This window comes from Mesocricetus auratus, unplaced genomic scaffold (assembly GCF_017639785.1).
Source record: "Mesocricetus auratus isolate SY011 unplaced genomic scaffold, BCM_Maur_2.0 Super-Scaffold_4256, whole genome shotgun sequence".
NCBI classification, from domain to species: domain Eukaryota; kingdom Metazoa; phylum Chordata; class Mammalia; order Rodentia; family Cricetidae; genus Mesocricetus; species Mesocricetus auratus.
In genome coordinates this window covers 616,241-634,160 of record NW_024429182.1, presented here as the reverse complement: position 1 = coordinate 634,160, position 17,920 = coordinate 616,241, and the positions used below count along the sequence as shown (strand labels likewise).

At 42.8% G+C, this 17,920-nt stretch overlaps 1 protein-coding gene and 1 pseudogene across 2 annotated transcripts in view; one reads left to right on the top strand and one right to left on the bottom strand.

Moving 5' to 3' along the window:
- Cacul1 (CDK2 associated cullin domain 1) overlaps positions 1-15,812 on the bottom strand; it is a 54,160-nt gene extending 38,348 nt beyond the window's left edge. The window contains exons 1-2 of one of the 2 annotated variants that reach the window (XM_005085349.4): positions 15,021-15,812; positions 716-842 (exon numbers count right to left, since the gene is read on the bottom strand). In XM_005085349.4, coding sequence (XP_005085406.1) covers positions 716-842; positions 15,021-15,375 — 482 coding nt within the window. In that variant the 5' untranslated portion in view covers positions 15,376-15,812. The remainder of the gene's footprint in view (positions 1-715; positions 843-15,020) is intronic. The other variant, XM_005085348.4, reaches the window with a different exon arrangement.
- LOC110341849 lies at positions 1,778-2,619 on the top strand (annotated as a pseudogene).
- Positions 15,813-17,920: the final 2,108 nt, after the last annotated feature.

The window sequence follows — 17,920 nt, the reverse complement described above, 5'->3', positions numbered from 1 at the left end:
AAGAAAAACCTATCCTCCCTCCCCAGTCAGTGCTCTGATGGAAAAGACATTGCCACTAACTTCAAATGACCTGGATAGTTAGTACATATTAAACAGGCCTAAGATAATACAAAATGACATCTATAGTCTCAATGTGGTAACTCCTTGTAAGTCTCTCTCTTCATTTTTTTAAGAGTACTTGTCAAAATAAGGAAGAGAGTGATAACCAGAAGAGGGAAAGTTTCCAACTAACAAAGGTGTTTGCAATACATTCTCCTTGTATGCCAGTCTAGGGGACAACATAGCTGCCACTTCTTCCTGTCACTGTCCTATGCTGGTTTCCTACCCCAGTTCCTAATATATTGATTCCATTTACCAAGAGCTAGGTAACAATATAATATCCAAGAGAGCTAGAACTACATGTCAGTAAGCATCAACAAGGTTAACTAGGATCTCCTAAAAACTTTGTATTTTTACAGCAGATACATCACTAGCTTTTCTTACTGGCCTTGGAGGTTTTTCATTATATATGACAGAGACAGACAAGCAAGCAAAGACAGATGCTAATAGTATGGTATACTCTATCTCTTTTGGAAACCACTTCTGAACCAAACCTCCAATTCACCAAGTGTGGTGAATATATACATCCAACTTCATCTTACATACTTTATATATCACATTCATGTTGTCAGCAATCAAATCCCACTCAAACCAGGCAAATTAAACAGTGACTTACCTGTAAATCTGTTCATAAGATATAGGTATATAGTCACCAGGACTCTGGGTTAAAAGTTGATCTATGGCACCATCTAATTTTGGCCAGTATGTGCTCTTATAATCTTCGATTGTTATAACATTCATTACTACAAATAGAAGTAAAATAAAATTACTATGTGCCAATGGAAATACAAATCATAACAAGTGTATACTCATTCAAAATCTATCCTTCCATTACTCACCCATCCCATTTTAATTTTAAAAAGAGAGAAAGTTGAGAGGTAGAGGCAGAGGTAGGCAGGTATCTCTGAGTTCTAGGACAGCCTGATCTACACAGTGAACTCTGAGACAGCTCTGGGTGACAGTGTCTCAAAAAAGGAGGGGGAAGATGAGAGGAGAGAGAGGGGGAAGATGAGAGGAGGGGGGGATGAGGAGAGAGAAAGCAAAAGCACAAGCGCACACTCGCACAACTAGTCAGGAATGTTAAGTAGTCATTGGCTGCTTTCCCAATTTGCTGTAAGCATCTATTATCAGTGAAACATTCTCAAATATAGCCTGACCCTCAAATATATACTGTCACAATTATGCGGCATAATGAGCCATCAATTACAAGAAGATTCCAGAAACTGGCCTTCCATAAGACACCCTTGGGGAAAATCTACCTAATGACTGGACTACAGGGCCAGAGATTTAAATAATAGTGGTCCCAAAAGAAACTCCCACAAAATTTGCTGAGATTTATGGTACCACTCAGACATACCTGGAACTTGGCAACCCCAAGGAAAAAGACAACGACCTAGAAACCTTGCACTGAAGGCTCACTTCATTTCAATGGACAAGACTCAAATCCTCACCATGGGTCCAAGGGTGACAGGTGCTTTACAACAAGATGCTGATGTTAAAAAGAGCTACTCAAGGATCCCTAGATACCCAGGAAGATAAGAGGTAACAACTTTCAGATCAAGTATCTTACTGCTCACTTTACAAAACTGGTTATGTGGCTTCCTTCAAAAAACATGGCTAGGCAGGGCCAGGCTTCTCCAGCTTGCTGTGTCTCAGCTGATCTGGTGGATTCCCACTGATCTTTAAAGTGTCTCTGCTGAAACCATGACCAGATGGGCTAGAGTGACCATACCACCTTGAATAATAAGAAACCTTTGTCTGCGACATCATGGGAGGACATGAAGAAGGGAGCTGCAGAGAGCGCAGACCAAAACCTTCCAAAGCACAGACATCGTCAGTTCAGTAGGCTGTTGCTTAAAAATGATACCCCTTCATGCAAAACATAAGAGGAACAAAAAGAAAAAAGAGCACTTAAATGAAGATGTGAATGGATTCATGGAATACCTAAAACAAAACTCGCAGAGGCTTCACAATGGAGAGTTGATAGCAACAGACAGCCAGGAAGTACGGGAAGAAATTGCAGTGGCCTTGAAGAAAGACAACCGACAGGAAGACAGTTAAAAAGACAAGCAGCAAAGAAAAATGCAATGGTGTGTTTCCATTGTAGAAGACCTGGGCATGGAGTTGCGGATTGCCCAGCTGCACTGGAAAATCAGGACATGGACACTGGCATTTGTTACCGCAGTGGGTCCACAGAACACAGATTACAAAGTGCAGAGCTAGCATAGACCCCACTCTCGGTGAATTTCCTTTTGCAAAATGTTTCGTCTGTGGAGAAATGGGGCACCTGTCCAGGTCCTACCCTGAAAATCCCAAAGGAGTTATGCTGATGGTGGCAGCTGTGAACTCTGTGGCTCTGTGGGACCTTTTAAGAAAGACTGCCCTGAAAATCAGAATTCAGATCAGATGGTCACAGTTGGTCACTGGACACAGGGAATGAGTGCAGACTATGAAGAAGTTCTGGATCTGCCCAAAGCACAGAAACCAAACACTAAAATACCCAAAGTTGTTCAATTTTAATAAGAGTTGATATGTTGTTAATTACCACCTCACTGTTACCTTCCCTAGTAGGCCTTTACAGGTTAGAGCCTGGTGCCTGTGGAGGCAAGCCTGTATTATCGACACCACTCTGACCTTGGTGGGGTTACAGTGCCTGTATTTTGTCTATCAAGGAATACAGGGTGATTAATTGTACTCTCTAGACTTGTGTGTGTGTGTGTGTGTATCTGCATATGTGCTCATGTGCATTTGAAACAGATTCTATGTTTCTATGTAGCCCAGGTTGGCTTCAAACTAGTAATCCTGCCTCAGAACCCTGGGAGCTGAAATTACTGGCATGTGCCAAAGAACATAATTTAACACACAGAACTTAGACTTAACTATACACTTGACTGAGTCATCTCTGTAAATGTAAATTATGTATCAAAATTGATTACCTGTAAACAAAGCACACAGCTTCAAGTTTGTGACTAAGTAAAATTTTGTTATTCTTAATTCATAGTAGCTTATTGTAATAGAAATTTATATGTTGTCACAAAATCTGTAATTTTTAGTATAGAATAAACTATATCAGCTGTTTAAAAAATGGCTAATTCTAGACAGAGAGGCCTGGTCAGGGAAAGCCTTACTATTACATTCCTAAAGTCTAACCTTAGCCATTAAGGGTCAAGTGTTATTTTCTCTAAATCAATTCACTTTTAGTGCTATAAAATGTATGATAAAGGGCATTTAAATAATGACTTATTTAGCCAGGCATTGGTGGCACATGCCTTTAATACCAGCACTAGGGAGGCAGCGGCAGGTCAGCCTGGTCTACAGAGCAGTTCCAGTATAGTCAGAGATAAACAGAGAAACCTTGTCTTAAAAAATAAAAAACAAAGAAGTCCAGATTTTGTTCTCATGCCCATATCCACAAAAGACTGGAATGTTGAGGTCAGCCCGGTCTACAGAGCAGAGTTCCAAGACAAGCTCTACAGCCACAGAGAAACCCTGTCTCTCAAGAAAAAAGAAAAAAATTGACTTATTGACTCATAAAACATGGTGGAAGTAAAACAAGAAAGAAATAAAGAGGGGAGGGTTTCTCATGTAGCCCTCAAACTCTCTATGTAGCCACAGGTGACTTAACTCCTGATCTTCCTACCTCTACCTCCCAAGTAGTGGGACTACAGCTGTATGCCAACACACTCAGTTTCAATACAGCATAATCTTAAGCACATTTTGGGGATGTAGTTCAGTAGAATACTTGTCTAGTATATGAGAAGCCCTGGGTCCAGTTATCAACACCATGGGGGAGGAGGGCATTGCTAATGTAAGAAGCCATGTCCAAAATCTCCATATTGTAAGAGTTCCAAGTATATAATATTAACATAGGCAAAACCAGGGAGTTGTCAATAAGGCTTATCTATAAAGGGTTAAGAGTGAGATTTTAGGACAACAAGATGCTTTGTACAGAACTGAGATAACAACATACCACTCTATTTGTATCAGAGCCAAAAGAACTATAGACCATACAATGAATCAACAAGGCTGTAGACTACAGAGGTACAGATGAAATGGAAATGTAACAAGTCTAACTAACAAACGAATCAGAGCCAACAATATATGGTGGAGCATTTGCCTAGCATGTATTAGACCGTGGGTTTGACTCTTCCAAACACTGAATGGAAAAATTCTCCTAAAGACTTAGTATTCGACGGGCGTTGGTGGCACACGCCTTTAATCCCAGCACTCGGGAGGCAGAGGCAGGGGGGATCTCTGTGAGTTCGAGGCCAGCCTGGTCTACAAAGTGAGTTCCAGGACAGCCTCCAACACTACAGAGAAACCCTGTCTCGAAAAAACCAAAAAAAAAAAAAAAAAAAAAAAAAAAGACGGTATTCTAAATCTCTATTTAGGAAATTTAAGCTCAGTGGCTGACAACTCACCCCAAGCTCAATTCCTATTACTTCTGATTTAAAAAAAAAAAAAGAGCTGGGCGTTGGTGGCGCACGCCTTTAATCCCAGCACTCGGGAGGCAGAGGCAGGCGGATCTCTGTGAGTTCGGGGCAGGGCTGGACCGATAGCCTCCAAAGCAATACAGAGAAACCCTGTCTCATAAAAAACAAAAACAAAAACCAAAAAAAAAGAACAAGAGGACTAGCTGGTCAGAACAAAAGCAAGATGATGTGTTCTAATAAACAAATGGGAGTACAAGAAGCAAAACCCTAGTTGTAAAGTGAAATAATTTGGCTAGGGTGTAGGTAGTGCGCTTGCCTAGCAGGCACAAAACCCTGGGTTGATACTCAGCATCACATTAAGCAGTAACTAAATATGGAGGTACATTCCTGCAACCTCAGAACTCCAGAAACAGAGGTAGGAGGATCATCTCAAAACAAAAAAGAAAATAACAAGACACAGAACTGTAACACTTAGATGGTATTAGGAGAACTATCCATGGTAAATAGCCTGTTACTGAGAAGAACAAATGTAACTGAGCCACCTACAAGAGCAGCTATCTGAATCCTAGTGAAGCTACATTTCTTTTTACCTGGACAAATTCTATGAAAAGATTTAGGGTATTTGGGAACATTTTAAAAGTTCCAGGGCAAATTTCAGTTAAGAATTCTTGTGGCGATGCCGGGTGGTGGTGGTGCCAGCCTTAAATCCCAAGACTCAGGAGGCATGGGTGGGCAAATTCCTATGAGTTTGAGGCCATACTGGTCTAAATAGCAAGCTCCAGAACAGTCAGAGGTACATAGCGAGACCCCGTCTTAGGGGGTGGGGGAATTCTGTAACACAAATTAGTAAAAAAATCAGAGACTGATATTGGGGTTCAAACTTCAAACTGAAGTTTAGAAAAGCAAAGCAGCTGGCCACTAGCTTCTTACCTCAAGGCTAAATGGGCTGATCCACGCACGCAAAAGCTCTTCACCAAGCCTCAGACTGCTGCCTCTCCTCAGTATGTCCGGAGAACCCAAATGCCTCTCTGAGACCTTGTTTCTGTCTTATACACTTCCCTAATGTTGGGATTAAAGGTGTGAGCTATCATGCTTTTAGACTGATTTACTCTTATGTAGATGAGTGAGTGGCCTTGAACTCACAGAGATCCATCTACCTCTTAATCCTGAGTCCTAGGATGAAAGGTGTGTACCACCACCACCACCTCCTGGCTTTTGGCTGCTGGGATTAAAGGTGTGTGCCTGGCTTCTATAGCTTGTGGCTGACTTTGATAACTGAATCCTCAGGCAAGCTTTAATAAATCATAAATAACATATCAACACAGGATTCTCCATCTCAACTGTCAATTAGGCAAGTATAAATGCAGCCCTTTCTTAGTCACGAAAGATCTGACATTCTTTATCAGGAACCTACTAGAAGACTTCAAACATGCGTGCACACCCATAAAGGAATGCACCAACAAAACATGCAGACGCAAACATACAGACGGCGGGTGTAGTTACACAGCAGAGCCCTTGCCTGGCATGTACGGGTCCTAGAATTGATTGTCACCATCACCAAAAAATAGAGATGGAACAGAGGAGAGGAGAATGGCAGAGAGAGTGGGGGCAGTCACTATATTTCCTTGGGAAGTTGCTGAGTGACAAGTATACTTTAGCCCTAAGGAGCTAAAAGGAAAGAGTTTCATAAGCAAGGGCCAAGTCACTAACTGTTGAATCAAATGAAGCTGTTGAAAAGTTCTAAGAATATGTTCAGGCTACTCATGTTAGCACATGTTTTTATTTTAATTCCAGCACTTGAAGGCAAAGATAGGCAGGTCTCAGTAACTTCTAGGCCAGTCAGGGCTACTGTGAGACCCTGTCTCATAAAATAAAAACAAACAAACAAAATAGAAAAAAAAAAGAGTATGTTCAACAAAAGTATGTCAAAGTTCTAGATCAAAGAGAATGTAGCCGGACATTGGTGGCACACGCCTTTAATCCCAGCAGAGGCAGATCAATCTCTGTGATTTGGAGGCCAGCCTGGTCTACAGAGTGAGTTCCAGGACAGCCTCCAAAACCACAGAGAAACCCTGTCTCAGAAAAAAACAAAAAACAAAGAGAATGTAATCTGAGTACATTTGCTGCCCTTCAGTGACTATCAGGTCTACAAGAGCAGCAAGTACTCTTTACCACTGAGTAGTCTCTACCAACCCCCACAAATTAGTACTATTTTAATAACAGCAAAGTTTTTAAATTAAAACTACTGTTTTAGGATTCCCAATATTCTAAGGTAGGAGAAATGAAAAAGTTCAGGAGTTCAAACCATTCGTCCTCCCTTCCTCAACCTAAAATTCTGTAGACTCCAGTCCCTAAAGACCTCTAAAAAAAATCTCAAAACCCTTTCTCCAAAGCTTTAACTGTTCAGGCCTCATCTCTTGTCTTCAATTGTTACAGCCTCAAAATGGCCATTGTCTCTAGCTCTCTCCTCTCACCCTAAGATATGACTTAACAAGGGCACTCACTCCCTTAGCACATAGAGTGGTTCCCTTTCCTATCCAACCATTTCTATGATTCAGGTCTAATCTGTGCCACTCTTTTCATTACACCCTGTGCTCCCAAAATAATCCTGGGTGACAAGATGCTCCCTCTGCAAGAAAATGTGAGTCCAGCCATGTCCAACCATTCCCCACTTCTCACCCTTCTGGCAAACTTCTCTTCACATTTGTAAGGAGTCACTCCCCCTCCCTCTCTCTCCAATGCACTATCAAGTACACATGCAACTCTAGCATCCAGTCACAACACACCAGCACTCTATTGTGACTCATCATCTCACATTAACTTTGTCTCATTCCACAGCCTCATTACAGAAGCTGAAATACTACTATAGCATACAATAAGCACTTGCTGAATAAAATACCATTCAGATCACCACATCTGTAACTATGTATTATAGGTCTACCAAGGCTAGCAACAGCCAACTGTCAACAAAATCAGAAAGAGACAGGAGACCAGTTTGTGTTACTAAGCAAAGGGGCAAGGACAACAAACTTCACAGAGAACCTAACAACCTATGCTTTGCATGCTTTGCAACTCAGTTAAGTTTACAGAAGAAGATTGGAAACCAAGCTTTATATACAAATCAAATGTGGGTTTCTCTTTATCAATGACATTTTTGTGATACTAGTTTGTAAAAATAAAAAGCAAAAAGGCAAAGTTAGCGCCCCAATAAGATCCTGCAGTTCAGCCAACGGATCATATTTATGGTGATGCCTGCCAAACAGAGCCAGAAAGCTAGCAGATGACAAGCCAAACACCACATTCAGAATCCATCAACCCATTTGCAAACTGAAAGATAGGCAAATTAAAATTTAGTAAAAATCAGTCAATACTTTCGAATCAATTAGAAAGTTAAATTTTAGTTAATACTAGAAAAAATAGAGTAATTCCATTAGGTTCAATTTGAAATATTATAAATTGTCTGCTCACCTAGGGGCAAGAATTATTAGTGATGTAGGTTACTAAGTCTCCTCGGATCAAAGATGTCCTCTGGCAACTTCACAGTCTCTCATATATGCATATATCTCTCACATGCACCTACATCCACACTCCCCCACGCCCCCTACACAGTCTCCTTACACCTTGACACAGCAACAAGACACCCTCCACCCATTCATTCAGCCATTATTTGTCCCAACATATCCTTAGTTCATCATGCTCTTCAATACATTCTGGAACTATTCTACTCTATTTAACCGCTATGAACTATGAGCAGATAGATGTAGGCATTCTGTAAGGGTTTCTATTGTGGCCATGAAACACCATGACTATAAACCAAGTTGGGGAGGAAAGGTTTATTCAACTTAAACTTCACCATTGTTGTTCCCCACTGAATTAAGTCAGGCCTGGAACTCAAACAGGGTAGGATTCCAAAAGTGTGCTGTTTACTGGCTTGCTTGACCTGGCTTGCTCAGCCTGCTTCCTTATAGAAGCCCAGGGATGGTACCACCAACAATGGGCTGGGCCCTTACCCACTGATCACTAATTGAGAATATGCCTACAGCTGGATCTCATGGAGACATCTCAATTGAGGTTCATTCCTCTCTGATGACTTTAGTTTGTGTCAAATTGACAGACAAAACCTGCCATTACAGATAGGCTACATCAGATATGCTAATCTAAACAGAAAAAAAAACATCTTGTTTTTCTGTCCCCTCTTTGTCTCTACAAAACAAAATCGGATCTAATATAAGTTCTTTTTAATAATATCACATATGAAGGGCCACAGACAATCTTAGCCATTAATATAACATGAGCAAGGAAAAAAAACCCTTTGTTATTATGTAAGCCCCTGAGATTTGGAGGTTATTTTCATAGAAAGCTCACTAATATTAAATGGGAAGTTAAACAAAAAAGTTACACTTTCCAAATTAGGTTCTGTTCTCTAACACACTTCAGTGCAATATGGAAGGCCAAATCAAAGCCAAGGGTCTTGAAGTCAAACTCCGTATTCCAGGGTCTGATCACTAACCTCGGGATGAGACAGGCTACAGAGCTGGTGTGGAAAGGTGGCAAGAGCAGCAGTCCACTCTCTGGAACGGCCAGACTTCCATCCTTCCAACTTGCCAAACATTCATTACGCCCCTCAGTTCCTGTACTCAATCGCCCCTGCTCTGGACACCACTCGACTGTGCCTGGTCAATGGATTACCAAGAGGAAACCGGCTCAGAGGCTCAGCGCTACTTTTGGTTTTCTCTCACAAGAGTTTTACAGCAGTGATGACCACCATTGTGGGAAAGAGCTCTAGTAGCGCACGGCATGACGCACCCACAAAGAGTTAAATTATCACCTATGGATATGTGAAAAATTTTCTACAGAAAGCAATCTGGTGGGCAGTTGAGGTAGTTATGGAAATGAGAACAACAAGGACTATGAAATCTGATCAGAAGTAAGAAGAACATCTAGCTCATTTAGGCTCAACGCTTGTAAGACCTTTGCAGAATCCATCAAAGCATCTCTTAACTGCTAGAGGCACTAGGCTGACACACAAAAAGATTTACAGAAAGTCCTTAATGTTATGGAATTACAAGTGAACTTAATCCAAAGTCCAAACACACCTATTAAGGAAAATAAGTCAATGCCTTACAACAAAACCTTGTGTCCCAGAATGAATTCAACCAGCATGTTGAAAGCTGGTCAATCTGAGAGTCCAGGATGTCTTCAGGACTCTAGCTAGAATCAGACTTCACAGAAGAGCACGTGCCAAGAGTAATGAAAGAGAGGTGGGTAACATTCCATAAAAGCTACAGGACTTTTTTTCACCTGACACTGGCAGAAACCTGGTAATGGATCCTGGGGGGGGGTCACATAACAAGGGAGCTAACTACAGATAAAAGTCCTTAGAGGCGAGCTTATGGGAGAGTCTCTCTATTCACCATACCACCTAGGATTTGCTCAATTAACAACATCTGGCCTTGATGTCACCTTGCACTACAGTCAGAATTCCCAAGTAAATCTGTATAAGCAGATTAGACACTAAAAAGAAAACATCAGTGAGCATGCATACACAACAATAAAAAACTACCACTGTGGGCTGACCAGATAGCTAAGCAAATAAACAAACTTGCAAGCCTGACACCCTAAATTCAGTCTCCAGAACTCACAGAAAGATAGGAGAGAAATAACTTCATAAAGTCACCCTCCTCTGGAACACACACACAGTTTTTAGAGAACTATCTTTGTACAAAGAGCAAACAAACAAAATGAAAGAAAAAAAAAAGGGAAGTGAACAGTGCTTCAGTACTCAGGAGACAGAAGCAATCTGCCAAAAGGAACTGGTGGTGGGGGAGATAATCTGACAAACTGTAAATCCAGGAAGCTCAGAAAAACCAAGGACAAACACTTTTAGAAAAAGTAGCCCTCAGCCAGGCGGTGGTGGCACAAGCCTTTAATCCCAGCACTCGGGAGGCAGAGGCAGGTGGATCTCTGTGAGTTTGAGACCAAGCCTGGTCTACCGAGCGAGTTCCAGGACAGGCTCCAAAGACAATACAGAGAAACCCTGTCTCGAAACCCCCCCACAAAAAAAGAAAAGAAAAGAAAAGAAAAACTAGCCCAAGAAACATCACAGTCAAACTGCTGATGCTTAAAATGATAAAGCAGAGCTACAGATGTGGTGGTGTAAAGTGCTTCAAAAAAACCTTGGGTTGGATAATCAACTGACAGAGTGGAGGCAGGAGCATGAAAAGTTCAAGTTCACCCTCAGATACAAAGTGAGTATAAAGACAGGATGGGCCAAAAGCCCCTCTGTTTGAATGGATGGATGGATGATTTAAAAGGGATTAAAAGTGAAAAGAGGGAAATATCACAAAAAGAGGAACAAAGACTATTCAGATATTCAAGATAAGAAACACACTGGAAGGAGGGGCTCGCCAACCCCACCCTTAGTGGAAGCTATTGACAAAGTCAATGTCATTTTCTTTAAGGTAGCCTGACAAATGCTCTCCAATGAGTGATGACACTACGCTTATTTTATAACAGCACAACCTGTACTGGGTGGGTCATGAAAAACAGCACACATAAAGTTGGTAGAGGATGATATGGGAGTGAATCTGGAGGTAGTCAAGAGGAAAGCGTAGGAGGTGAATATGATTAACATGCACTATATGCATGTATGAAATTCTCAAGGAATTAATAAAAACTGATTTTAAAGAAACAATGAAGGTCAAGAAACAATGGAAAGATCTTTTAAAATGATAGTGGGGGAAAAGGGGATTATACATATAGAAGTCTATATCCAGCAAAAAATATTCTTAGAAGAAATATTCTACAGACAAGTAAAAACTGACTAAATCAAAATTTAAAAAAAAATTAACAGTCAACAGTTATTCGCAGCACTCAGGAGGCAGAGGCAGGAGAATCTCGAGTTCAAGGCCAGCCTGATCTACAGAGTGTTCGGATGTCCACGGCTACACAGAGAAACTGTCTCAAAAGAAAAACAAGGAAAAGAAAAAAAAAAATAGCACAAGTTTTTACAGAGGCTCAGACCTAAAGGAGAGAACAGAAGTCCATAGATAATACAAAAGGTTTCTTTCCCAGCTGTCTCAGTTGTTCTATTGCTATGAAGAGACACCACGCACAAACACAGCAATTCTTATAAAAGAAAGCATTTATTTGGGGGCTTGCTAATGGTTTCAGGGGCTTAGTCCATTATCACCATGGTGGAGAGCATGGCTGCAGGCATGGCACTGGAGAATTAGTTGAGAGCTACATTCTGATGCACTGGCAGAGTCAGAGACTGGGCCTGGCATAGGCTTTTGCCACTGACAGGCTTCCAAGAAGGCCACACCTCCTAATCCTAACCCTCAAAGTGTCACTTCCTAATGACTAAGCATTCAAATATATGAGCCTTTAGGAGTCATTTTTATTCAAACCTCACTAGTTTTTGATTACTTAAAATAATAAATTTCATCTTATTGCTGAAACAACTGAGCAAACATGTGGGAGGAAAAAACAATGTCGAATCTCACACTATATACACATTATCAATGCCTAAATTAAGCTAAGCCCATAAAATTTCTAGGAGAAACTCTTCTGGACTCTGGAATACACAAATTTTCTCAGGATACCGAGAAAATAATGTTAAAAAAAAACAAAAAAAAACCATAGGCCATAAAAAACTGATAAAAATCAGTTAACATCAAAATTTTAAAAACTACTCTTCAGAAAACACTCAGAAAAAGATGGGGGGGGAGGCTTAAGAATGCATGTTATCTGACAAAAGATGCACTGAAGTTTCACAAAGATGTCTTTATACATAACAAAACCAACCAAGAAATGAGCAGTGGATCTGAACAGTCTCATACAACTGTAAGTAAGACCAGAAATCACCCAAAAGAGCCATGTAAATAAAAGACAAAGCAAAACCTACTACTGCCTACCTCTGTAGGGATAAACTTTACCACTGACAACAAGGAGCCTCCAGAGGGCAGCCAGTGCTGTCTACAAGTAAGTACCAGAGCAACAGACACTTAACACATAAATTTAGTTTAGGTAACTGAGCTTGTCAGACAAACAAGAAAACATAATGGTGACATCTAAACTGAATTTCTAGATTAAGATGGAGAAAGGGGGCATTCTTATAATAATTTGACTCAGCTGGGTAGTGGTGGCGCACTCCTTTAATCCCAGTACTCGGAAGGGAGAGGCAGGAGGATCTCTGTGAGTTCGAGACCAGCCGTGTCTATAAGAGCTAATTTCAGGTCAGTCTCCAAAGCCACAGAGAAACCCTGTCTCAGAAAAACCAAAAATAAATAAATAAATGATTTGACTCAGGAACATGGACAGTTTCACTGGGCATCCATGGCTAGTTAACCATCTTATAGTGACTACATGACTATATTGAAATTTTCTCCATTATTACTATTTGATACATTATCCTATGTTCTTTGCCTTACTAAGAGTTTTTAACCATAAAAAAAACAAATTATGTTTTTCCAATCTACTGAGATAAATTACACTAATATATCGATATTGAGAAAAAAACTAAGAAACTATGAATCATGATTCTTTTGACATGGTTAGATCTGATGAGCTAATACAGTATACAGGATTTTCATTTCCACAAATAATAGGTGTAACACACCTATACATAATCTTATCTAGTTTTATAATCAAGATTTACTAACCCCATAAAGTGGTCTTGGAGTTTTGGCTTTGTCTTGCTTTTGTGCCCCATGTTTACAATTTATAAAAGGAAAGGTTACTGAAGTCTAATGAAGTTTGTGTACAAGAGTATCTGGACCAAGAGATTTGAAATGGAAGGTCCCCATCACTACTACAAGTTCATGCTTAGTCCAAGCTCTCTACTGATGTTAACAGTTCTCTAACAATCAGGTATTTCATCTACCTTTTCAAATTTATTACCATATAGTAACTTTTAAAAACCTAATATTCTACTTTTACTTTTCATTTATTTGCAACCTTGCCCCTGGAAAATCTTTAACAGGTCTTCATAGCTTACTAACCTTTTTGTTTTGTTTCGTAACAGGGTCTCATGTTTCACAAGCTGGTCTTGTACAGGATATAAAACCAAATTCTTGATCCCCATGTCTCTGCCTCCAGAGTGGTGGGATTGTGGTTGTGAACCACCATATCAGGTTTTGTAAGGTACTGAGATCAAACTCAGGGCTTCCAGCATGTTAGGCAAGTACTCACTCATCAACCCAGCTGCTGCATTCCTAACACCCCAAACTTTAGTAATCTTTTCAAGGGATAATCTTTTGGTTTGGCAGATCCTTTAGCTCTCAGCTTGGCTGATAACGTCTCTTTTTGCTCATTTCTTAACATGCCAAAGAAAAGTTACTTAACCATGAATCCAAACTTCCTTCAGCATTTAAAGTAAATCACACTGCCACTGTAAGGACTATTTTCACAACATAACCTTCAACATATAAACTACATTAAATAAACGACAGTCTTGTCTATGCATAACAGGGAACAAATAACACACAACTTGAAGGGATGTAAGGTGCTATTCCCATAAAATGTGTTTCTAAGGTTGTGACTACACATCTGCAGCAACAGGACAATTTTCTCTTCCCAATAAGGTGGGCAATCACAGTTATAATTTAATAAATTGATAGCTAGAAATGAAATCTCCAGTTGCATTACCAAAATGTCATTTTAAAGAAGTTAACAGCTGGCTACTGATAGTGGTCATGTTCCTTTTACCACACCACAACCCAGGGCTAAAAACCACTACCTCAATTAATTTCCTAGCTGCAGAAGCACACCCACCCAACTGTGAACATTTCTGAATTACTTTTTGTCTTCTGTCTGCACCTGAATGTTAAGGCAGATCGCTAAAAAGTTCAACATGCAGCAGGGCCCTGGGTACGGCCACGTGAATTGCTTCTCTGAAAAAGTGATTTTACAGATCAGCTTCCAAATAGCTGTGGCAGTTCCCATTGCATGAAGACACAACTCAGAATTCCGAGACAGGATGCAAACCTGCAGAGCAGGGAACAAAGTGTTGCTACAGGCCAATGTTCAGATTCCTGATTTGCTTAAAGGACAGTTGTCAAATTTCTTTGCTCTCTGGTTGCAAAAAAAAAAAAAAAAAAAAAAAAAAAACCTCTTACTAACGAAATCCAGGGCTGCCTTGTTTCCCTCCTCGCCTACGAGGTGAAACTTTAAAGGGGGCGCATGAGAAAAGAGCTTACTAATGTTGAGAGATGGTCGGGCGTCATAAAAAGATCTCGTCTGAGAAGCGTTATCTGGGGCTGCGTGCTCAGGTAAACAACGAGCAGCCAGGGCTGGTCCAAGCCAGACACGGGCTGCAGACACCTAACGAGGGTGGGAGGGTAAGAAGGAAGAGAGAGACCTAGGCCTGGAAACAAAGGAAGTGAAGCTGCTCTGGGGGCGGAGGACGGGGGGGGGGGGGTATTCGGCGAGCTGAGGAGAAGCAGCCAAGGCTGGCGGGGGGGAGGGTGGGGGGGAGGCCAGACTCACGGAACTTGGAAGTGGAGGTGTTGATGTTGATGGTGGAGCTGGGGGTGGGGGCGGGGGCCGCCTTGGTCACGGCGGCCCCGTCGCAGCTCTTCAACATCATGATCACCCCGTTGGGCTCCAGCAAGGGCGGAGGCCCCATCGGGAGCCCCTCCTTAGGGCCCTTCCTGTCCACGGAGCCGGCGGGCACAGTCAGCAGCTGGCCCCCCGGGGGTTCTCGGCCAGGATCCTGGATGGACGAGGAGGGCGGCGGCGGCTGCCGGAAGTTGTCTGCGGCGGCCTCCCAGTTGTTGTGGTTCTGGTCGTCCATCATCGCCTCGTAGGTGAGCATCTCCTCGTCCTCCATGCTCTCCTCCATCCTGCCGGCCACCCAAGCGGCCTCCCAGGCACCTGCCGCCCGCCTCAGCACCCCACCCCCAACCCCCCCGGGGCCTGGGAGCGCAGCAGCCGCCTCGCGTTCACATCGCCCGGAGCCCTCGCGGGCGCGGCGGAGAGGCCAGTGGCGCGCCCGAGCGCTGTCGCCCTCCCTCAGGACGACTCCGCTGGAGGAAACGCTGACTGCGGTGGGCACTCCCGGGCTCTGGTTCTCAGAGGCAGCCGCAAAGCGGCGACGGCCCCTCACGACATTTTACAGCAGCGGCAACAGGCGCCTTCTGGGGGAGCGGCCGGGAAGGCACGTGGTGCGAGCGGCCGGCCCAGAAAAGGCTGGACGGAAAGGGGGCGGGAGCTATGAGTCACCTCGCGCGCGCGCGCGCGCGTGTGTGTGTGCGTGTGTGCGTGCGCGCGCGCGCGCCACCTCCCAGGCTCGGCTCAGGCCAGGTATTCCAGACCCGCATTCGCCGGCCCCGCCCCCGGCCGGCATTGCGTGATAAAGGACCGCTCTACGCACGCGCGCGTTCTCTAACCTGTCAGACCATCTGAACGTGGGTGTGTGTGCCCGGGAATGCGCGAAAGTGGCGGGGCCGGGGCCATTAAAAAAAAAAAAAAAAAGGAAGTCTCACTGTAGCCCTAGTTGCTCTCCAACTCCTGGCTGTCCTACTGAGCGTCAGGATGAGAGTATCCCGTCGTGCCTGTGCTGGCCAACCTTTCCAAAGTGGCGTCTTTCCCCCACCACGACCACCCATGAATACTTTTTGCCTTCCAGGCCTTGACCTCGCAGCCTCGGCCTTTGCTTGGGGACAGAAGTTCAAGGTAGCAGCAGGCCCCAGAGTGCAGGCGTCTGCCTTTCTCAGTCCTTAGTACCAAAAACTGAGAAGTACAGAGTATTGCTTCAAGAATTGCACAATACACATTCCTCCCAAGAATATGTGAAACATTTACAAAAGATAAATATGCTGTGTCCCGATGCAAGCGTCTCTGCATGTTTGAGGACTGACATCATTGCAAATACATGCTGACCACTGTGCAGTTAGAAACCACTGACTGAACAGTAACTGGTAATTCCCAATTGTATTATTCTCGGGTCAACTCATGGATCCGAAAGTCATAATGGAAACTAGAGAGACACTTTTAGAACTGATGGGATTGGTACGGTCGTAGGAAGCTTTTCTAGTAAGGCCCCTCCCTGCTCAAGGAGTTTTCCCCAGCACACTAGTAAATAAGGAACTCTTCGTGTATATTGTTAAGATACTTAATATATAATATGCTTTCATTAGTGAAACATCATTATGGAGAAAGCTAAAAATAGGTTGGGCCAAAGAAATCCTAATATGTCTAATAATAAACATCCGAAGTCAGATATAGTGGCAAATCAAAGATACCTTAACCTCACTAGCTTCCCAGCAGAAAAAAAAGACTGAGTCCTGTTTCCTCCCACCTGTGTTCCTTTCTTCACCCAGCCATCCCACTTCCTGTCTCTCTATACAGACATCCAGACCTCTATGATTAGCTAGTGGCAAGCTCCACCCTCTGATCTTCCAAATATTTAGCCGTACAAATGAGCCTCCATGGTGATTATTGGAAAGTTTGGAGATTAGAAATGAGAAGTGTTGGGGGGCACTAAAATTCTGGTGATGAATGAGAGGGGTAAACTAAACTCTAGGGCTTCACTTCTAATAATTTAGAAATAAAGGGACCAGACCCTCACTCAGCCCCCTGCTTTAGTAGCCATGACAGGCTACAGAAAAGGCATATAGGCCTCTGACACAAGGAAACTCCAGATCATCTGGCCTCCTGGAGCCTAGGGCCAAAACTGAACACACAGAAACTCCAGACCACCCCCCAACCCCTTGCTTCCTAGATGCTGGATTCCTGGAAACTGTTTGGCCACAAAAGAAACTCCAGGGGAGACCAAAACCTCCCCTGTAGTCTCCAGGATGTAGTTCTGAAAACTATTGGTATCTATGTACAACAGGCCACCACCTGCAAGTAACAAGACAATGCCATAGAAACCACAGAATGTTCCCTCTTAGCACTGAGAAATTGGTACACAGGTATTTCATGCCAAAATATGACTTTGAGAAATTTCTCCTGATTGTTCCCAAATGTCAACCAATCAGAAACCAACCCGTACCTACTGATGTTATCCTGTAACTTTTGTCTTTGTTATCCTGTAACTTTTGTCTTTAAAACCTAGCAGTAGACAGGGAACTTCACTCCCTCTGGAGGCTGCTGCATCAGCTTGTTACATGGGTGGATGAACAATCATTAAACCTTGCTTTTGCAGTTTAGTGGGTCTGTCTTCCTGGTGGTCTCTGGGGACTTTGCAACCTGGGCACAACAATGAAATGTCAGAGTGATACAGTGTGTCTATTCCTAGTATCATTTCAGTGGAAAAGGGTACCCAGACCAAATGCAGCTGTGACCTACTAGGTCTGGTCTGATGGAGTTGAAATGTAAGTCTGGTCTTCTGCCATCAACTAGCACAGCAGGTGCCACAGTGCCCATGGTGGGCACTACTGAGC